General features: G+C 42.6%; 2 protein-coding genes across 3 annotated transcripts in view; one reads left to right on the forward strand and one right to left on the reverse strand.

Annotated features, from left to right (window-relative positions):
* SKIC3 (SKI3 subunit of superkiller complex) overlaps nt 1–15,170 on the reverse strand; it is a 75,260-nt gene extending 60,090 nt beyond the window's left edge. Inside the window, exons 1-8 of one of the 2 annotated variants that reach the window (XM_072139746.1) lie at nt 15,038–15,170; nt 13,946–14,040; nt 12,764–12,907; nt 9,028–9,119; nt 4,763–4,838; nt 4,366–4,506; nt 2,820–2,918; nt 3–111 (exon numbers count right to left, since the gene is read on the reverse strand). In XM_072139746.1, coding sequence (XP_071995847.1) covers nt 3–111; nt 2,820–2,918; nt 4,366–4,506; nt 4,763–4,838; nt 9,028–9,119; nt 12,764–12,907; nt 13,946–14,035 — 751 coding nt within the window. In that variant the 5' untranslated portion in view covers nt 14,036–14,040; nt 15,038–15,170. Of the gene's footprint in view, nt 1–2; nt 112–2,819; nt 2,919–4,365; nt 4,507–4,762; nt 4,839–9,027; nt 9,120–12,763; nt 12,908–13,945; nt 14,041–14,863; nt 14,943–15,037 lie in introns of those variants that run through there. The other variant, XM_072139755.1, reaches the window with a different exon arrangement.
* A 4,297-nt stretch (nt 15,171–19,467) lies between these two features.
* ARSK (arylsulfatase family member K) overlaps nt 19,468–23,593 on the forward strand; it is a 43,805-nt gene continuing 39,679 nt past the window's right edge. The window contains exons 1-2 of the mRNA XM_072139767.1: nt 19,468–19,751; nt 22,097–22,226. Coding sequence (XP_071995868.1) covers nt 19,617–19,751; nt 22,097–22,226 — 265 coding nt within the window. The 5' untranslated portion in view covers nt 19,468–19,616. The remainder of the gene's footprint in view (nt 19,752–22,096; nt 22,227–23,593) is intronic.

The raw sequence follows: 23,593 nt of genomic DNA on the forward strand, positions 1-23,593 counted from the left end.
ACCAGACCTGATAAAATGCAAGCTAAGCACCTCCAGGGGATATGATAAAGAAGGGTATGCAGTGGCCGTGCTCTCACATATTTCCTTCAATTTTGTCTCTTCATGTGGCAGCTAAAGATACAAAAAGATATATAAACATTCCACATGCATGACTGAATTCACATTCACAGATTACTTTTTTTTTTATCCTACATAGAGTCTTCAGGAGCCAAAGAATAAAAAACAAAACAAATCTGATGCAGGTTTAGGTGTTCTTCAGTAGTCAGTCTGGGGAAATCTTCAGATCTTGTGATATTATAAGCCAGAAGATCGGTCTATGTGAAAAGGCTAAAGCGTAAAATAAAATCACTGGGTTTATTTTTTTTTTATCAGTGAAAGTTTGTTGAAAAGCTATTGAGTGTCTGATTCTTACAGTAAATCCAGTTTCCCAGCAAACATTTTTTTTTCATATAAAAGTAAAACTCACTAAATGCTATAAGTAGAAGACTATGGAATTTGTCTTTGCTGATAACCTTTTAAGGCAGGGGTAGGGAACCTACGGCTCGGGAGCCAGATGTGGCTCTTTTGTTGGCTGCATCTGGCTCTCAGACAGATCTTTAATAAATAGTGATGGCTGCTGTGTGTCTCTTAGACTGATCACTGGACACAGACAGCGATGTTACCACCGCCTCCATCCTTTGAACAACCCAGGCGCCATCGTCTAAGCCTGGGTCAAAGAGAAGAGCGTGGGAGCGATGAGGAGCTGACTGCTGTGACTACCTATCTACTGGGGGGCATGTGCTGTGGCTAGCTATCTACTGGTGGGCATGTGCTGTGGCTAGCTATCTACTGGGGGGCATGTGCTGTGGCTAGCTATCTACTGGGGGGCATGTGTGTGGCTAGCTATCTACTGGGGGGCATGTGCTGTGGCTAGCTATCTACTGGGGGACATGTGCTGTGGCTAGCTGTCTAATGGGGGGCATGTGCTGTGGCTACCTATCTACTTGGGGGCATGTGCTGTGGCTAGCTATCTACTGGGGGACATGTGCTGTGGCTAGCTATCTACTGGGGGGCATGTGCTGTGGCTAGCTGTCTAATGAGGGGCATGTGCTGTGGCTACCTATCTACTTGGGGGCATGTGCTGTGGCTAGCTATCTACTGGGGGACATGTGCTGTGGCTAGCTATCTACTGGGGGGCATGTGCTGTGGCTACCTATCTACTTGGGGGCATGTGCTGTGGCTAGCTATCTACTGGGGGACATGTGCTGTGGCTAGCTATCTACTGGGGGACATGTGCTGTGGCTAGCTATCTACTGGGGGGCATGTGCTGTGGCTAGCTGTCTAATGGGGGGCATGTGCTGTGGCTACCTATCTACTGGGAGTATTTGCTGTGGCTACCCATCTACTTGTCCGGGTCACAATGGGAGGTCAATACTTGGGAAGGAAACACTGTGGAAAGCTTCCTCATAGGCATGAAGCACTAAGATCCGATGGGCAATGCTGGGAGCTGCCGGTCTTTATGGTAACCCGGGAAGTGGGCAGCGCCAATCAGCGGAGCATTGGCCCTTTAAATCTGCAAGTGGCGGCGTGCAAGCGCTGGCCAGCCAGGATGGGAGCTGGAAAGTGGTGAGTTGAGTGAGCTCGGAAAGGGGCGCCTCCATGGAGAGGGACACGAGACGTAGATCGCAGGGGCACCCGTGACACTGGGACTACCTATCTACTGGGGGGCATGTGCATATGGTACGGCTCTTACAGAATAACATTTTAAAATATGTGGCATTCATGGCTCTCTCAGCCAAAAAGGTTCCTGACCCCTGTTTTAAGGCATACCAGGTTTTAAATGTCAGACATTTAATAACTACAAGTACACGAGAGAACTCAATGGTATGGACCACAAAGCCTACAACCCTGGACTACAATTAATACCATCAAATGGACCATGCTACAAATACAGCCGTGGTGGTGTGGTCGTCCTGGTCCTTTTCCAGCATGTAGCCTGGTTGGTATTTTCTGTGACAATGTACCTCTGTGCCCATCACTTGTATTGTGGTGAGGTTATTAACTTTCTTTTTTACTGCTTGCTGCCGGGGTTTATAATTGGTTATACACACGTGATATATTGTTATTATATTGTGCTCGTTTATCTATACTATTACTACATTGGATATGGACCAGGATACGTACCATTATTTGGACCACCATCATCAGAATCTTTTGATATGTATAACTGATTTAATTATTGTGTATTTTTTTTTTTTTTTGCTATTTATAGCATGGCCTACTAATACCAAATAGGTAGATGTTGTCCAGGGTTGTAGGTTTTGTGGTACATTCCATTGAGTTCTCTGGTGTATAGGTATTTATTTTACATGTCATGGATGCTCTGCTGACTATTTCCTGCAAAGGAGAATGAATCCCTTCCTGACCTAAGTGCATGGCCTCTCACAGACCCAAACCAGTGCTCTATACTACACTGAGATGTTATCAGACAGAAACAGGGATTTTCGCGCAAGCGATCGGATTGTGGCGCCGGCTTGCACGCGACGGAAATCGGGGGCGTGGCCGTAAAAAAACCCGCTGCATTTAAAAAACAAAAAGTGACGCTCGACACACGTTTACCTTCACCCACGATAGGACGGTGTACTTCAGTGCATTCCGATGTTCTTCAGCGCAGCAGCGACACCTGGTGGACGTCGGAGGAACTGCCTTAGTGAATCCCGGCCGGACCCGAATACACCGCAGAGAACGCGTCGCTGGATCGCGAATGGACCGGGTAAGTGAATCTGCCCCATTGTTACATTCCCCACATTGTATCAGATGGATGTTCAGATTTTTTGTACCTTAGACAAGCAAAGTATGTACTGTTGACAAAGTGCCTTATGTTCTTCTCCCGGTATATCCTCCAGGCAGGAGAGGGCATTTTCAAATGCATGTAATAGCTGTAATGGAAGTAGAGTAGATGTTTGTAATACAAAACCAGCAAGAAAGGAAGTATACAATCTGCACAATTAGTGCACAAAGCATTAAAAGTTTAGGTGTTTGTCCATGAAAGAAAGTTCTCAAATTTTAATCCCCTAGTCATGTCTGCACAATAAAGATCATTTTAAACCCTTACTTTACAATTTTACTAATTTTAATTGATGTTTTAGCTCCTATATCTCTGTGATGGTCAGTGTAAAATTCATGATTCCTATGCGATGTGAGCTGACAATGTGCTTAGATCATCATGGTACAGGTTTAGCTACACTTTCATTTAGCTTCTGGACATTCACTAGCATCATAGAAATAGAAAGATGACACAGATCAGAGATGATGAGATCCATGAGATGAATATAAGAAACAATGACACTCTCAGCCCTGCTTCATCTCATACCTCCTTCCCCTGCTATAAAGATTCTACGCTTCCCATGCTGGTCTTGATCAACTAGAAAACAAATTTATAATTAGCAGCAGGGATCGAGGTCTGGCGCTCCGGGCTGCTAATAATGTAAGCCCCTGCACCTCCCTCTCCCATAAGTTTGTTTTCTAGGTGATCACAGTGTGTCAAGCTTAGCAACCGACAGCGTCGGGATCAAGATGAAGAGGAGCGGAGGTGAGTATTTGTAGGTTTTTAAAATGTTTTTTGTGTGGTTGATTTCCTTTAATATGACCAAGTATTTCTAATTAATTTAATTGGTGGCTAAGTGGAACTAATGAAATTAGTTTCACACAAAAACACTGGCTGTTTCCACAACCTTGTAATGTTGTTATGCAGAATTTATACACACTATAGTTATGGTGAATGGGGCAAAAGGTAGTCACAATATCATTTTTCAAAATGCTTTTGTGTTAATGGTGCATAGTGAACATACATGGCTACCACTTCATTCACTTCTAAGAGACTCTGAGAAGTTCTAAAAATCCAGCTAATGCAGATTAGCCTGTGCCCGGGCCATTGGTTGGCCTCCTCGGACCATGGGACCTCAGTTGTCCGAGGAAGCCAAGGATTGGACTGAGCGGGTACCATGCTCCCCAGACTTAAAGTTGGGTTAATTATGCTTTTTTTTTTTCCCACCCTTACCCCAGCCCCAACAAAATGATCTTACTGTGGACTCTGATGACAGGTTGTGCCTGCTATGATGATGGTTCATCTTTTGAGTTAGTGCCACATTAAACTTAAAAGACACCCCTATATGTGGTGGATGTCTGGAAAGAGTTAATAGATCATGCAATCAGACCATGGGATAAGATTATTGTTATTGTTTTTGATTGCATATGTGTGTAATATGTGTGTGCCTGGGGCCTTGGTTTAGGATCCTCACAGGACCTCACTAATCTCCAATTATTGCTAAACCCTAAGCATAGGGCGCATTGTCTTTGAGGACCCCTGTATTGACACCAATTTACCAATTGTTGCATCTCATTGTCTTGGCTTTCTATCTCTTCTCCGAGTAACTGAGTCATCTTTTTCCATAGTTGGTAAAGTTCATCCTTTTTGACGTCTTCGTCTTCCTTCATCTTAATCAACTCTTGCCATGCACGTGCAGCCTGCCATGAAAACGTAGTGTAATATTAAAATGTTCAATAAAATTAAGACATTGCATACTAGCAATTCAATATTTAGAAACAGTGCAGAAGTTTCAACTGGGAGCACAAGCAGCTCACACTTCAATCTGCTCTGGTTCTGGATACAAGGGGCTAGTCAATGGTTCTGGTGTTGTTTCAGAACCAACGTTAAAACATTTCAACATTAAAAAGACTAAAAAAATCACAATGCTACATCTAATGTCATACACAAACTGACCTGTACATATTCCTTCTCCTGCTGATGCAGCTCTACTAATTTTTTACAGACTTCACACCACTTTTGTTTGTCAGAACTGGAAAGACAAGAAACAATTTCAAACAGTTACAGAATAATAATGAAATAACTAAATCTGTGCATAATATTTACAGATACATATAATATATACAGCAGTGTGCAAAAGTTTGAGGGCAGTGAAAAATGAAAAAAGTAAGAATGCTGTCAAAAATAGTAGTAATACAAATGTAATCTTCAGGAAGGACACCAGCGCCAAACATAAAGCCCCTGCCATATAGAATAATTATTAGTGTAAAGATGGACGAGGAGTCCCGGTTGTGGTGATATGACCCCCCAGAGCCCTGAAAGATATGGAAGGATTCAAACAGGTTCATACCAGTGCGTAGCATATTGCCGGCTGCAGAAGGTTGCGGCCGTACACTAGCTGCCGTTCATACTTCTAGCATATGGCTGCCAGATATTTTGGTGTGCATGAGGCCTTACTTGAAGTATCTGTGTCATATCATTAAAACATTTCACCTTTGGAACAGCATGTACAATGTCCTCAGCTCCTCCTTCTCTATAACATGCTGTCTGCAGATAGAACAGCATGTACAATCTCCTCAGCTCCTCCTGCTCTGTAACATACTTCCTGGAGATAGAACAGTATGTACAATCCTCTCAGCTCCTCCTGCTCTGTAACATACTTCCTGCAGAAAGAACAGTATGTACAATCTCCTCAGCTCCCCCTGCTCTATAACGTGCTGCCTGCAGATAGAACAGTATGTACAATTATCTCAGCCCCCCCTGCTCTGTAACATACTTCCTGCAGATAGAACAGTATGTACAATCTCCTCAGCTCCTCCTGCTCTATAATGTGCTACTGTGCAAGATAGAACAGTATGTACAATCTCCTCAGCTCCTCCTGCTCTGTAACATACTTCCTGCAGAAAGAACAGTATGTACAATCTCCTCAGCTCCTACTGCTCTATAATCATGCTACCTACAAGATAGAACAGTATGTACAATCTCCTCAGCTCCTCCTGCTCTATAATGTGCTACTGTGCAAGATAGAACAGTATGTACAATCTCCTCAGCTCCTCCTGCTCTGTAACATACTTCCTGCAGAAAGAACAGTATGTACAATCTCCTCAGCTCCTACTGCTCTATAATCATGCTACCTACAAGATAGAACAGTATGTACAATCTCCTCAGCTCCTCCTGCTCTATAACGTGCTACTGTGCAAGATAGAACAGTATGTACAATCTCCTCAGCTCCTCCTGCTCTGTAACATACTTCCTGCAGAAAGAACAGTATGTACAATCTCCTCAGCTCCTACTGCTCTATAATCATGCTACCTACAAGATAGAACAGTATGTACAATCTCCTCAGCTCCTCCTGCTCTATAACGTGCTGCTGTGCAAGATAGAACAGTATGTACAATCTCCCCAGCTCCTCCTGCTCTATAACATACTTCCTGCAGAAAGAACAGTATGTACAATCTCCTCAGCTCCTCCTGCTCTATAACGTGCTGCCTGCAGATAGAACAGTATGTACAATCATCTCAGCTCCTCCTGCTCTGTAACATAATTCCTGCAGATAGAACAGTATGTACAATCTCCTCAGCTCCTCCTGCTCTATAACGTGCTGCTGTGCAAGATAGAACAGTATGTACAATCTCCTCAGCTCCTCCTGCTCTATAACGTGCTGCTGCGCAACATAGAACAATGTGTACAATCTGCTCAGCTCCTCCTACTCTGTAACATACTGCCTGCAGATTAGACCTGAGTACAATCTGGCAGCCCCTCCTGCTCTAATAATGTGCTACAATGCCCTATTTTACATCATCCTATGTAAGTTCAGATCCTTGAGCGTTCACAATCACTTAATACTAAATGTCCGCTACTATATATAAACTACAAAAAAAATTCATATTTAATCATCACCTCCTACTGAGTTTAATGGCAGAGAACGAAAAACGATAGCTATTGAAATCATTACATGCTACCGAAAGATGTTTGATGGAACTTGCTACATGCTAATGATGGGCAAAATCCACCCACAACCACTTCTATACTTAAAGGTCAATGTAAGAGAGCAGAAATAAGTTGCAGCTTTTAAGGTAAATGACCAAGTTGCATCTTTGTTACAGGAAATGTTAAAGTACAACTATTATGTATTCAGTACTGACACATTTAGACCGAAACGTTCAGAAGCTTACTCCAGTAAAAAACAAGATAGCCCCTAGCCCTAGCCATTGGTGAGGATCTCATTGATGGAAACCCCATTGATCACGAAAGCGGGGGTCCGTTATTTTCTCAATGTATACCAAGATGAACATTTATGGTGCTAATGTAGATAGCCGAGCGCTGTGCTTAGCACTCTCCTGAATTAATGAATAGAGCAGCCAGTGTAAGCGCTGTGGATAGGGGTTAACTTGTTGTCACTGGAGAACCCCTTTAACACACTGGAAACAGTGAGAGAAGTTAATGGTGTTAATGGCATGCTCTATCTTTTCCCAGTGTACGGCACGTACCGCTGCTGGGCCACCATTGCGTAAATGCACCCCAAGTACAATAAAGGGTGCCCTATTAGGGTACTGTACATACACTGGTATACATTCTTCGAGCTAAATAAACCAGAAGAATGTGCTTTAATCCTTTCTTTTGTGTAGGTGTGGCTTGCGTGAAATTCATTCAGTTTAAAACACCGAATTTGGATGAAAATTAGCAAAGTTAAAGAACAAAACTGAAGAAAATTGGTATAAATACAGACAATAATTTATAAATATGTACCGTATATAGTCGTGCATAAGCTGAGTTTTTCAGCACAAAAAATGTGCTGGAAATCCTAAACTTGGCTTATACACGAGTCAATAGCCAGCCCAGCCCTAAAAAAAAACAACTTATAAACTCACCCTCCGGTGGCCCCGATGCACTGTGCTGCTCCCCCAATGTCAGCGTGGGTCCTCTTCTGTCTTCTGCAGGGCGCCGCCATGTTCTTCTCCCGGCCGTCGCATAGTATGACGTCAGCAGCGGCCGCGTCATACTATGCGCCTGCAGTGCTGGGCTCGATGTATACTAGTGGGGGCAGGAATAAGGCGAGACTGCCGGAACGCGTAGGTCTGTGTATTGGACTCTTTGGATACGTGTTCTCTGTTTTATATCGTGTATTCAATAAAAGAGAATCTTTACTACAAATGTCTTGCGAGTCTGTGGAGCAGTGCCGGGATAATCTTTCCACTACGTCTTCGTGTTCCAGCCTTCACACTGATCCACGAGCACCTGCACAGTATCAGAGACGGAGCAACTGGAAGGGGTGAGCTGAATCGACACCTTGTCTGTTTTTTTTGCTCCTTTTTCACAATGGGGGCTGGCTGTATACTACATGGGGCAGGCTTGGCTGGCTATATACTACAGGGGGCAGGCTGGGCTGGTTGTATACTACAGGGGACAGGCTGGGCTGGCTGTATACTACAGGGGGCAGGCTGGGCTGGTTGTATACTACAGGGGGCAGGCTGGGCTGGCTGTATACTACAGGGGGCAGGCTGGGCTGGCTGTATACTACAGGGGGCAGGCTGGGCTGGCTGTATGCTACAGGGGGCAGGCTGGGCTGGCTGTATACTACAGGGGGCAGGCTGGGCTGGCTGTATACTTAAGGGGGCAGGCTGGGCTGGCTGTATACTTAAGGGGGCAGGCTGGGCTGGCTGTATACTTAAGGGGGCAGGCTGGGCTGGCTGTATACTTAAGGGGGCAGGCTGGGCTGGATGTATACTTAAGGGGGCAGGCTGGGCTGGCTGTATACTTAAGGGGGCAGGCTGGGCTGGCTGTATACTTAAGGGGGCAGGCTGGGCTGGCTGTATACTACTGGGGGCAGGCTGGGCTGGCTGTATACTACTGGGGGCAGGCTGGGCTGGCTGTATACTACTGGGGGCAGGCTGGGCTTGCTGTATACTACTGGGGGCAGGCTGGGCTGGCTGTATACTACTGGGGGCAGGCTGGGCTGGCTGTATACTACTGGGGGCAGGCTGGGCTGGCTGTATACTACTGGGGGCAGGCTGGCTATATACTACTGGGGACAGGCTGGCTATATACTACTGGGGACTTGCTGGCAATATACTGAGGGGGGGGGGGGTCTGTGATCAATGCATTTCCCACCCTCAGCTTATACTCGAGTCAATAGGTTTTCCCAGTTTTTGGTGGTAAAATTGGGGGTCTTGGCTTATACTCAAGTATATACGGTATGATAAAATCATAAATAAACTCACCTTTTGTAAATTTCCAACAATTTTCGATATACATTTGGCAAATCTTCTTTAAAATCTTTTTGGTTGCCCTTTTCATAAAGGTTGACCAAACCCTACAAAAAGCAAAAAAATCTTATAAACTGCACAATAAACTCTTTGAACATTTCTACAGGGTGAACACAAAGTCCCTGGACACCTTCTTCTTTTGGTAACAAAAGAGAAAATTACGTATCTGAATACCCCAGCAAGTAATGGGTAAGGGGCCCATCTCTAAGGCTATGTCTGGAACATGGCTGCCGTCTTGAAAGACACAATATTGGATTGAAGATTTTTTTCCCATTTATATGGTGGTCATGATTGCCGCAATCAGATTTACAATATCTTGTGGTATTAAAATTATGGACACATTCTCATGCAGGTTTAGAACAACTGGAACCAGCACCTTCATCTTTGTGTTGAACACCAAGGACAATATGTAATATAGCTGTGCATCACAGGGAACGTTCCCAATTGTTGTTGCATCATTCTGTGTTGATGACCACAAAAGAAACTGCAAATTTGATTGATGTTATCCATTTCAGAGACAATTATGGTCTTCTTACATGCAACACAACCACTTTCCTATTAGAAAAACAGACCCTTACTTGGCAGCTTTCAAGATATTTTTACTCACCTGTAAATCTGAACATATTTATTAAAATCCCCAATGCCCATTTTTCCAGAAAGGTGACCATACTGTCATACAATAATACATCTTACTACATGAAGAGAGATGATTAGATCAATAAGTTAATAATAGTAATTAGAATCTTTAGTTATATAACGCCATTATAGTCTGTACCACTTTACAAATTATTAGGGACATATACAGATAATAACACATTACAATGTAAAAACATAGTCATATGGAACGATAGGAGTGAGGGCCCTGCTCGCAAGAGCTTACAGTTTATAAGGATGAGGGGGTGACACAAGAGCTTACAGTCTATGAGGATGAGGAGGTGACACAAGAGCTTACAGTCTATGAGGATGAGGGGCTGACACAAGAGCTTACAGTCTATGAGGATGAGGGGGTGACACAAGAGCTTACAGTCTATGAGGATGAGGGGGTGACACAAGAGCTTACAGTCTATGAGGATGAGGGGGTGATGCAAGAGCTTACAGTCTATGAGGATGAGGGGGTGACACAAGAGCTAACAGTCAATGAGGATGAGGGGGTGACACAAGAGCTTACAGTCTATGAGGATAAGGTGGTGATGCAAGAGCTTACAGTCTATGAGGATGAGGAGGTGACACAAGAGCTAACAGTCTGGTGGTGACACAAGAGCATACAGTCTATGAGGATGAGGGTGGCAACACAAGAGCTTACAGTCTATGAGGATGAGGGGGTGACACAAGAGCTTACAGTCTATGAGAATGAGGAGGTGACACAAGAGCTTACAGTGTATGAAAATGAGGGGTGACACAAGAGCTTACAGTCTATGAGGATGAGGGGGTGACACAAGAGCTTACATTCTATAAGGATGAGGGGGTGACACAAGAGCTTACAGTCTATGAGGATGATGGGGTGACATGACACAAGAGCTTACAGTCTATGAGGATGATGGGGTGACATGACACAAGAGCTTACAGTCTATGAGGATGATGGGGTGACATGACACAAGAGCTTACAGTCTATGAGGATGATGGGGTGACATGACACAAGAGCTTACAGTCTATGAGGATGATGGGGTGACATGACACAAGAGCTTACAGACTATAAGGTTGAAAAGGGTGACACAAGAGGTATAAGAGCTTGTATAATGGTCCAGCCATTCTTTATAAGGGAACATGATAAAACATATTTTAATAAGTAAAAATTCTTCTCTTTGAAACAGTTATCAGTCATCATCTTTTACACAAACTCCAAGGTGAATCACAGCCTGTAGCTTGGTATATATCTGGTGTTTGCCGGATAACAGACGGGAGGATAACACAGGATGGGTTAGTAAAGAGAGAGTTGAAGTTTATTATAATAATTACGGTAATAGGTAAAGTAAACAATAATAATAGTGATTACCATTCTTAATGGAAACCACATATCAGCTATAATTGGGCTATTAGCACTAATTCAGTGTTCATGCTGTGCTTTTATTAACCAACACAGAGCATCATTGCTGTGGTAGTACTTTAACCCCTTCCCACCACAGCTAGTTTTAGACTTTCTCATATAAACTCATACCTGGCAGGTTACTTTTTGTGTTAATAACAATAGATAGGGTTTTTTTCATGACACATTGTACTTCATAATGGTGGTAAATCCTGGTAAATATATTTTGCATTTATATGTAAAAATAAATAAGTAAGCTTAAAGTGCCAATACTTTACTGAAACAGTTCTCAAGTGCCATTATGCATTTGCAGATATACTGACGTACAAGAACAGTAAAGAATTTTATGGAATCTATTAACAACAGTAAAAGAAAAAAATACACCCCACATTTTCCCCGGGGTACAGAATAATCCCACATGTGGTCGTAAACTGATGTGGGGACACAAGGCAGACACAGGATGAAAAAAGTATCCTTTGTCAGATGATATTGCTGAAATCTATGACATGGTTAAGGACCAAAAGGAAGGGTATACGAAATAATACAGACAACAGTAATAAGATTTACATCATGTACCTCTCCAGCATTCATAGCGGTCTTCTCTTGTGAAGACTAAATCTGTGGTGCACCCTAATATTCTTTTGCACACCTAATAAACTCCCCTTACCGCCGCATCCAGTGTTAACCTAAGGGATGTGTCATATTAGGCTATTTCCACAATGTGCAATTTATTTGATTTATTTTGTATCCATATGAGTGCTTTGGGGAATTAAACGAAAGCTACTATCAAAGTCCAGCATGATAAATCAGGGACACTTACTCATAGATCCAGGCACTGTGAGTGTTGTAATCTTCTTATATGTGTTATCCATGGCCTCCTTCCTTCCAAAATTAACTTATAATTATGCCAAGGAGCATGAAGGGCTCCTGGGTGTGTTACCAGAGCCCCTCTGTGCTGCCGCTTCACAGGCTATTACACCGTCTCCCTTTCTGCTCCCTCGGCACTTCCCCCTCCATCTGCCTACCGTTATCTCACTGCAGCACAGGAAGTTTCAGCACACAGTGCGAAGGGGTAGTGTTCCTGGCACAGTTTAACAGCCTGTGAATCTGCAACACGAGGGGCTCTGGTAACTCACCCAGAAGCCCTTCAGGCTCATTAGCATAATTATACAGGTTGGTTTTAAAAGAAAGGAAGCCATGGAAGAAGATTACTACAGCCACGTGCCTAAATGTCCCAGGTTTATCACACTTGATTTTGATGGTAGATTTCCATTAAAAAAAAGGATTGATCTGGTATTTCTTTTTGACATTTACAGCAACAATCCAGAAATACACCTTTTTCCCTTCCTGTTGTTCTCACCTCAATACCAGATACATATAAGATGTACAGAGTGTAACACACATCTTTCCCTGCTCTGATCAGACACAATCTTCATTGTTAGATTTCTCCATCTCTGTGCTGTCTGTTATCTATTGCATTATTCCTTGGCCGGACCTCACAGGGGCAACGAAGGACTTGTACCTACTGGGGGGAGATTGTGATAACCCTATTTACTACAAAGTTCTCCAAAATATAAGCGACCAGAACTAGACAATCATTTCCATCATGATTACTGTATGACAGAACCTCTCTCATCTTCATTAGTAGCCAATCCTTTGGCTCCATACCTGCCAAGCCAGAATTTGTTCTGGTTCGATCTCCGTGGCCTTCTTGTAGGCAGCCTGGGCCTGGTCTGGTTGCTCCAGCTCAGAAGCTGCCACTCCAATGAAAACCCAGGCATTGTAGTTATTTTTCTCTAGCTTGAGCACAGCCTATATGTGGAACAAAGCCAGAGAAAATGCATAAAATGATTGCAGTTGTATATAATATTACTCCTTGAATATTACAGTAGGGAAAACACAAGAAATATGAATAAAATGAAAACATGTTGCATTTAGTCACATTTAACAAATGATTTAAGGCAACCAAATGATTTAGCTTGGTACTAGGCTTTTTATGCTCATCACTTTTTAATTCAACTTTAAAGGAGTTTTCAGACAAAGCAAGATAGGGCCCAACTTGCTGATCGGTGGGGGTGATGAGACACCCACAGACCAGACCCCTTGTCACTCCCCAAGATGTGCAGAGCAGACAACCATGCATGTCTGTTCTGCTCCATTCATCTCTACGGAACTGATAGTGACTGCCAAATACCGCTTCAGACCCCTTGTTTTCGGGTGCTGGGAAGAAGGCTATGTGACGCAGTTTACAGAATCCACATCCTCTCACTACAAGTAGTGAGCTTCAATGTTCTTCCTAATCACAACCCCTTTAAATGTAGAATTGCCTAAATTTTCTATTTGCGGGAGAGGGCAATATATGCTCAGCAGAAAGTATAATGACAGATGCCACTGTATGGCCCCGTTTTTGAGGGTGGTGAGATAGCCACAAAAACTGCAGCCAGCTCACGGCGGTCTAATGCGCAGGCTTACGGTACATTTCCTATGCACATGGGTGGGGGATCCAAGCTCACCCACACATATCCACCTGGCCGAATTGGGCAACAAACAGGGGATAATTTTACTGTTGGCTGCCCTCATAGTACAAACGGCAGCAAATCACAGCCTCCTGCCAAATGTTCATTCATTTTCCCACTTTATGGGCTGGAGGACCAAACCAGATGACATATCACACTGTATGAGCACTGCCTGCTCTCTGTTGTAAGAATACGTCAAAAATCCTCCTAAATTATCCTCATTTCAGTCTCCTCCTCAGCTAAAATTCTCCTCCAAAATGCAAAGAAGAGTATTTTTACTCTAACAAAAAAATGTTTGTGTGACCTCTTGCTGTGACTACGTAACGCCTCTTACTTTACAGTGCTTCAGTGCTTCCTTGTACTCCTTATTTCGGATTGCATCTCTGGCACTTTTCAATGCAGCCTTCACTTCTTTACTTGACATGGTGACTAATGGTACACAGAGAAAGAAGAGGGATTACATTTATAGAACTCTAATATTTGGCTACTATTTACATAACGCTATGTGATCACCACTTCCTGGTGGAATCAATTATGCCTCTATTCATATGCACCAGATTTTATACATCATTTTGGTGATTTTTCTAAAATATTTATTTTTCTCATTCTGAGCCATTTTGCTGGACCTTTCTTGTTATGTTTCTGTTGTTACGGACATATCCGTAGTAATCTGATTGGAAAGGGAAAGTATTGGAAGGTAAGTAAGGAGCCGGGTATCTCTTCATCTCATGGCACTGATGTGATCAATGTCAAGTCATTTCCAGGAGTCATATATTTATCTTCTATGGATACATCCTTGGCACAATGTTCTATGGGAGATTGACTCACACGTCCCTCTGAATGGCACCAGCTTTTAGTAACACTCCCTGGCTGGCACTGGGGGCTGATATTTGCGGCTGACACTCATCAGTCGGCTCTTTGCTATAGGGACACTCGGGGTTGGTTCTATTTTAAAGTCACCTCTCAGACTACAAATCTACAAGGCTGGCACTGCTGTATAAGAGGGTCTGGCCCATGGGGGGCAGTAACCTGGCACTAGTATAGTGGGCACTGACACTGCACCTGGTATATGGGGGCACACTCTTTTTTATGTCGGGTATATTATATGAAGGGCACTTAGTGGCTGGCACTACATGTGGACACTCTGTGGCTAGTACTAGTCTATGGACACCTCTGCTTAGGACTGGTTTATGGGGCGCACTCTGGTTACTACTAGATTATGGTGGGCACTGGTGTATAAGAGCTGTCATACACGTATGCGCCTATGCACACAGCAGGTGGACCAGTGCAGTGTACGATAAGCGGTTCCTCCACCACCTGCCGCAAGGCCCCCAGTATCTGTACAAACACGTATATATATATATATATATATATATATATATATATATATACCGCACACACCGCCCACTGTCACATATACACTCACATCACAAGCGGCGCCGCAGATGTTACATCCACGTAGGCTGCAGGGCCTTTGATTACGTCAAGATCACATGACCTGTTAATTTCAACGGAGAAGAACAGATCCGTTATAGACAGCTTGAGGACCTTTGGTGACGTCTTGATCATGTGACCAGTCTGCCGCGCACTACTTTAACCATATGAGTGCGGAACAGCAGTCCTGGTGACTGTACTGGGGGACATCATAGATTTTCTTTCCTTGGTGTATACTTTGCCTTGTGTATGATCATATCTCCTGTCCTAGCAGGTGCAAATTCCGGCTTCTTTTTGAGACCTTTGATGCAAATGTCTCAAATCCACATAGACGCTTTAGTACAGGAGTGGACACAAGCCATGTACAAAACGGCTGCCCGACCCTAAGTCAGAAGTTACAGGGTCGTGTCTAAGGGCAACTGAAATTGTGTACACTACAGTGAATTAGAGAATGTGTTATATTGTTATACTGAGTACATATAAGAAACTTGTAGTCATGGTATACCTTTAACATGGTGATAACATTGCATTAACGCATGCGTTTTGTAAACGCCATGTTAACAGCAATGTAATTAGCAAATCTGCTCTTCTGAACTGTTTTGATGCGTTTTAAAATGCATATGTCAACGCCACATTGGACCTCACCCTTAGAATTCACCAATAAATTAAACAAAAATGTAAATGCAAAAATTTATGAATGAAAAAAATCACATCTGCCTCTCTGCCTTTTCTAAGCATTTGTATTACAATATAATTGTGTGTTATAACTTACTCTTGCATCCTGACAAAATCCTGGGGTAGTCACAGGGGCTGGACTTTGGTTTGGATGCATTTCAAAAAACAACATGTGACTTGTCTGAGCTGCGGGCTGTCTCCATGTTTGTGCACCTGTACAGCTTGTCCCTCCCCCACTGATGTCAGGCTGACCAGGCTGTGACCTCTGAGAAGGAGCAGGAGGTGGAGCTGTACAAGAGCACAAATGTGGAGGCCAAGCTCTGAGGAGTGACACAGACAAGGCACATGTTGTTTTTTGAAATGCATCCAAACCAAAGTCCAGCCCCTGTGACTACCCCAGGATTTTGTCAGGGTGAAAGGTAAGTTATAACACAATTATATTGTAATGCAAATGCTTAGAAAAGGCAGAAAGGCAGATTTGCACTACAGGTGTAATAAGCTTCCGCAACCTGTCTTTAGTGAAAATGAGGTCCCTGGTGACAGGTTCCCTTTAATGCAGTCAGCCACCCCAGTTATCAAATGCCCCATGCTGCCAGGCCCCTCCCTCTTCTGATGAAATGCCCCCTGCAGCCCTTTGTCGTATAAAAAAATAAACTTGCATACTCGCCTTCCGGCGCTCCAGATGCTTGGCACGGCTTAGTATCATTGTACAGCAGAGAGAAGAAAGAAGTTTATTTTTTTATAGACTCATGTATAAGCCGAGGGTATGTTTTTCAGCACATTATCAACGCATGAACTCGCACCGATCTAATATTAAAAATGAAAGGAAAGATCTGCAAGTGGCTGCACATTTCTCCAGAGAGGACCTCACTATGGAAGATTACTATTTTAATGTGACATTTTAAGACACAGAGGGAAAGGAAAGAATTGGAGTATAAATTAATAAGGAGATTCAACACCTTACAAAGTGGTCTTAACCCTACGGGACTCTATTTTCGTCTTTAGGACGCGGCCCCATTTTTCAAATCTGCCCTGTATCACTATAAGTGCTTATAGCTTTGGGACGCTTTGAGATATCCAGGGGATTTTGAGAATGTTTTCCCGTGACACATTGTACTTCAAATTAGTTTGAAAATTTGGATGATATCTTTTGTGTTTAGTTATAAAAAAAACAAACAAAATATTGCCAAAATTTTGTAAAATTCTTTATTTTCAAAGTTCTAAGCAGATAGTCATTGCACCCAAATAAATTCATAACTTACATTTCCCAAATGTCTGCTTTATGTTACCATGGATTCCACATATTTTACTAGAATGTTATGAGGCTCAGAATTTCGGTGTCATTTTTCAATTTTTTGGGAAAATCACCAAAACCCGTATTTAGATGGACCTGCTCAACTTTTAATTGACTGTGAGAGGCCTAAGTAATAGCTAGACTCGTAAGTTACCCCATTATGGAAACTACACCCCTCAACGTATGAAAAACCACTTTTAAGAAGTTTGTTAACCCTTTAGGTGTTTTAAAGGGGTGAAAACAAAATGGAGGTGCAGTCTGCAAATTGTAAGATTTTTCGACAATACATTCATTTTGGGTGGAAAATGAAACATTTGTAATGGACTAAATGAAAAAAGGCTCCACAAAATTTGATACCCAATTCCTCCCGAGTGTACTGATACCCCATATGTGGTGGTAACCTGCTGTATGGGTGCACGGCTGGGCATAGAAGGGAAGGAGGCGCCATCCAGATCAGATTTGCTATGTCACATTGTACAGGCTATACATTTTTTTCTTTATTTATTGTGGACCTATAGGGGCTTATTTTTTACCACATGAGATGCACTTTTCTGGTACGTAATTTTGGGGCATCTATAACTAATTGGTGGGATTTTATTAACTCTTTGTTGCTGGAGGAAATGAAAATCATGAATTTTTAGGAAGATTTTTTTGTGTTTTCTTTTTGGCTGTTTACCATACCATAAAAATAGAATATTATTTTTATTCTATGGGTCGCCAAGATAACGAAAATACCTCATTTATATAGATTTGTAATTTTTTTCCCATTTTTACTGAATAAAAAGTAATTTGGCGAAAATGTTTTTTTTTAGTATCACCGGTTTCATGAATAACATCATGTTTTGAGGAAGAGAACTAGTATTCTCGAAAGCTCACCATCAGATATACTCAGTTAGCCTCAAAAAGGTATCGCCTGATTCCTTAGTTGCCCATGGCAACCAATTACAGTTCCGCTTAAATTTTACCAGTGTTCATGAATATTTTAAAGGGGAGCAATTGGTTGCCATGGGCAACTAAGCACATTCTTATTCTTAGGCAGCTCGATAAATCTCCCCCATAGAGCAAATACACACATAATATAAATATAAACCCATGCAGCATATACAAAGACATACATCATATACACATATTTACACATATATAGAGCATATACAGACATACAACATATACACACTCATACAGTATTTACACACCACACATGCACACACCCAATACTCCAGGTGATGGGGCCCCCTGACAATGTGAGCCCCATAGCAGCTGCTATGTCTGCTACTCCTGTAGTTCCGCCCATGCTTGTGCCCCTGAATGTTCAACACTCCTGCCAATACATAGGCAGGCTGGTAGTTGCGAATAGTGCCCCCAGGTCAGGATTTGTTAGGGGGAGTCGCGAACCCACTCTGAAGTTTCTAGAACTATGTAATAGCAGCTGTAGATTCTGCCTGGAAAGGCAATAGTTAAATGGGTGTAAGATGTTATCCAATTATGTGGCTGTATTGTAAAATGGAGTGTGACTGGAGAGGTGCTACCACCTGACCAGGGGGAGACAGTGTTCAAGTACACCTTTAGTGCTGTCACAGAAACCAATCCCAGGACCTGACTCAGGAGACTCTAACCAGAGCTGCAGCTTCCACAGTTTGGACACAGCTCCATCTCCATTATCCCAGCCTGCATATACCATCAGGCTGGTGCCTTATCCTGCGGACCACTCTCCACAACCCCTCCAGTACCAGAATCCAAATCTGCTGTTTGACCGTTTTGGCCCGTTGCCAGCTACCTGTTGTTCAATAAAGAACCGTGAGTTTATTAACTCAAGGTTGTCTCCGTCTGATCCCTGGATACGGCTGTCTACCACCACGGGCTCCCCATCCATTACCCAGGGACCTATCTTATAGACACTCAGGGGTTGCCCCAGGGAGAAACCAGTACTTTAGCTTCTCCCTTAATATTTCTTGCACACACCACCTGCTGGAGACCTGCCATGCTGTAGGACAGCCCTCCGGTCCCCATACCAAGCACCGTGACCACAGCGTGCCCTAGGCCGCTATTGCCAGCCACTCCGGTATTCTGGACTGACTGCCTCCAGGCCCCAAGAAAAGGCTAGGCCCGGTGGGGGATTTTGCAAATATATCACCTCCCCCCTGCTGTAGACGCCCGCTAGTTTCATATTTCCTCCAGCCAGTGTATGATGCCTCCTCTATGTGGTCCCCTCACTGTATACTCCCTCCTCCTGTGGACCCCTGTCCCGCACTATATATATAACTAACTCCTGGCTTGTTATAATATATCGCGTAGCTTGGGGAATGTCCTTTGTACTATTCTGGGGTTTTTTCTGCTGTATACATTTTAGTTGCTGCTATATAATGCCCTCGAACTATGAAATATTTATAACACTATGTCTGTGCATTGAGCTCGATCAGATGGGTAAATCTGACTGTGCAGCTCACATGGCAGGAAGTGGAAACTTATTAAACATTTTCCTTCTGGTTACGGATGTGTTGAAGCATAAACAACCTTTAGAGCTGTGTCCTGCGTCCTGGAGAAGGATACAACTTCCAGAAGATCCTAAACTTTCCTCTCTGCGGGAATTCCTCTTTAATGGGAGATGTCTTCCCTGGCCTGGAGATCTGCTCCTTTCCTTTCTTTCTTGTTCTTCCTGCCATCTGTTTCCAAGTCCATACCCCCCCTCCGAAACAGCAGAGTCAGCTATAATGTAGTCATGGTGATGAGCGATGCCTTTGTAAGTATATGATACTGTATTAACATTCACATGCACGATAACACGGTTTCTGCTGTTTATAATGTTTATGGATTGTAGGTTGTGGGAACTAAACATTTTTAGGAGAACTTTTGCTTTAGTTTGCCATGATAAGCAGTAGCACTTTAGGCCTGAGTTAAAGGTTTAAAAACATGCATTTCTTTTTTTAAATTTATGATGAAATCACTAGGAGACTTCCTGACTTTCCTTCTGATCATGAGACCAGTTGCCTATTATACAGAAGTATAAATATAGTCTCCGTGTACTACATACTAAATACAGCAGATGGAGCTTTTATGTGTAGTTTACGGTATACCTCACATTTGTGTATCTTTTCTGTTTGGGAATTAAAGGAGGAGCTTTAGAGGTGTTACCACCTAGCAGCATCATTCATATTTACAAATGTACCGTAATTAGATTGGTGAGGATCTGACCCCCTTTAGTCCCCTCTTGAAGGGATTGTGGCAATGGATTCTAGCAGAAGATGGACACAAATTAGGGGGTGTGCCATCAGACGGACCTACAGATTAGGACTGAGCGCGGGATTTAACTTTCAAATTGTGTCGCAAGCCCCAGCACTTAGATGCAGCACTAAAAAGATGGTGAACTATGTCAGACCTAAGCGGGGAAGCGACACATGGAGGATATCGGGCGCACGATCTTAGTGAATCGCGGCACATTGCATTATAGTCGGACAATGCACTTTTTGTGAACTCCGGTGACGCTGTAAGTAAATGTACCCCAGTATGATTTCACTGAGAGATATGATATATTACCTTCTCAACAAATTAAAACCCACGAAGATATCCTGAGTTATCTGTAAGTAACTTAGTATGTCACAGTGCTTTACCTTACATTAATGCTATGGTAACCAGAAACTGGTAGCAATTCACCTAATAACAAGTCACTTGTGAAACTCCCTGGTGATGTCACATAAACCTCTCAAACAGAAACCAACTTGTTATGTCACAATATCACTGAAACAGTAAAACTGGCATAACAGCTAGCCTGAATGAAACTGTGATGTCACAAAAGCTTCTGATGCTTGTGATGTCACAGCAACTTATCTGAGAGAAACCCATCTGTTAGTTGGGGGAAGCAGACACATAAGTTTATCTACAGAGGGTTGTAGGATGAATGGATGTTAATCTAGTGCTCTGGAATAACCCTTTTATTTGTAAATACAATTTCTCCTCGAAGTGAACCTAACCCTAACCAGCCCCCATGCTTGTAAACCACAAAAAGTATTTTACATGGCCGTTTTCCTTGTTGCTGGCTATATCTTTATACGTTTCCAATGCTGACTGCAGCGTCAAAAATGAACTTATATTCTCGTTCAGCATCCAGTCAGGGCACTGGGGTTTTCATCATGGCAGTCGAGCAGGACTAACTATGCCTCCTCATCGCTCTATACACACATCAGATTCTGGATCTTGGCTCCTTTTCCACTACCTTGTCTGGCCAGTGTCTTATTCGAATTCCCTGCGCATGCGCAGTTCACATCGCCAGCTAGCTGAAATACGATGCCAAAAATAGAAGAAATGTGGCGCATGCGTGGGAATTCAAATGAGACACTTGCCAGACGGGGGAGTAGAAGAGGAGCCTAGATGCAGGGCCAAATGTACAGAAAGATAAGGAGGCGTAGTTAGGTGATAAGGTGGCCACAAGGTGGCAACAAGGAAAACTGCCATATAATGTACTTTTTGTGGTTCACATAACACTTAAAAATGGATGCATGCAAATAAAAATTAATCTGGAACAGCGCATTTCACACTTGTGTCAAGCGCGCCATCTGATTCTCTGATTAGTGTTTATATAGTTCCTTAATGTTATAGTTGGTGCTCAATGATATGAGTCTACTACACTATTCAAATCACAAAATACATAGCTAAGTATAAATAAACTCATATTTCGCATAAAAGATAATAATTTTCATTAGCTAAAAACGGTATAAGTTGATCCTTAACTGATCCTATCAGAGCTAGTGTAAGTTATGTATCCTGCGCCTTGTATTTGATGCAAATGAACAATCTTCTTATATGTTTTTAACATATGGCAAATATGTTGCTGCTCTTCCCTAACCAATACTATACCTTTAGGCACAATCGACAGTTTCATCTCATATCTGTATGTTGGGAAGCAGATTTATCATATTCGATAGATGTTTAAGGAAATATTAAAGTACAGGGGCTTGTTTGTAGTCTGTTACCATAGAGATCCACCAAGCTTAGAAAATAAAATGATAGGAAGTCCAATTTTAAGGCACGATTGCAAATATGCTTGCATAAATGATTCAATTCTGTACATGACAATATCTTTTATTATAGGATGGACGACTAACAATTGGTCAACAAAATCATCTGGTGGCTCTTCCTAACTTAAATTTTCTGAAAAAGCATGGGGCTGTGTTCCTGAATGCATATACAAACTCTCCTATTTGCTGTCCTTCACGTTCAGGTACATTATTAAAATGTTTTCACAGGATGATGTTATTGATTACCTGTCTATAGGAAGACAAACGATTCTGTACAAAGCCAATACTGGAGTGATCTTGGAGAGGGAACCTCAGGAGTTGGGTCACCAACCTGGATGCAGGGGCAGGCTGGGATGTAGCTGTGTCCAATGCTGGAAGCTGCAGCTTTGTCCTGTTTGTCCTGTGTCACTCTGTGTGTAGTTGCTGAGGCCTAGGAGGCCTGTGGGCAGAGCATGTGCTCTGAGGTGGTGCTTCTCAGTCAGAAGCTGGGTGCTCAGAGCTCCTCCTGTGTTGAGAACCTGGATCTGAAGAGAGCTAACTCCTCCCGTGACCAAGGGTCTAGTTAATCCCTGGTCAGGTGATATCCTTCTCCAATCACATTCCAGTTCACAATTAAGTGCATTGAGGCATACCATTGGATGATGACAATAAACAATATTTAACCCTTGCCTATGCAGGCAGTATCTACTGCTGCACAATTACCTAAGTATATGTATAGTGTCCTGCAGAGGAGCTGATCAGACTCTCTACTAGGGGAACACACATATTAGGGGCTTATTCGCAACAACTCCTCTGCCTTGCATTGGCAGAGGTGTTGTTGGAAAAACAACAGTAAATGGAGCTGGAAGTTCGGCTCTGTTCTCTGCCTATTGGCTGCCGCCAGGATCTGCAGCGTAGTTCCTTTTTGAAGTGTATAGGATATAAGATGTGTTCTAGGATCTATTACTGTATATGCAATTTAAACCACTAGTAAAGTAAATACAGACAGCTTTTCTTGAGATAGCTTACTTCTTATAAGCATTTACTTTTCCTAATTATATAACTGGATATTTAAAAGTGTGATCCTATTTAACCAAATAAATGTTCTTGTTTGTATAATGAAAAGTTATTACCGTAAATTTTCAGCAATCCTTTCTTTAACAATTCCTCACAGTTTTCTAGATCTCTGCTTGCTGTCATTATATAGAAAGATGCATTGTTTATTTCCAGCGGACAGAAATCTATCCCTGGTCACACAGGTGCACGGCTCGTTATATCCCACACTCTGATTACTTCCTCTAATATATAACGAGCCGTGCACCTGTGTGACCATTGACAGATTTCTGTCCACTAGAAGTAAACATAGGGGCTTTCTATAGAATGACAGCAAGCAGAGATCTAGAAAACTATGAGGAATTGATACCGAACGCACATTTGAAAAAATTATACATTTTCATCATGCAAACTATAACATTTATTTGCCAAAGTGAGAATACCCTTTTAAAGACAGCTTTAAATGTCTTTTTTCTCTTTCTTGTATTTATTTCTGCCCCTAAAATAATCTTACTGTCAGGTTTATTCTGGCAAGGCA

Source organism: Engystomops pustulosus, chromosome 1, assembly GCF_040894005.1.
Source record: "Engystomops pustulosus chromosome 1, aEngPut4.maternal, whole genome shotgun sequence".
In the NCBI taxonomy this organism is placed as follows: Eukaryota; Metazoa; Chordata; class Amphibia; order Anura; family Leptodactylidae; genus Engystomops; species Engystomops pustulosus.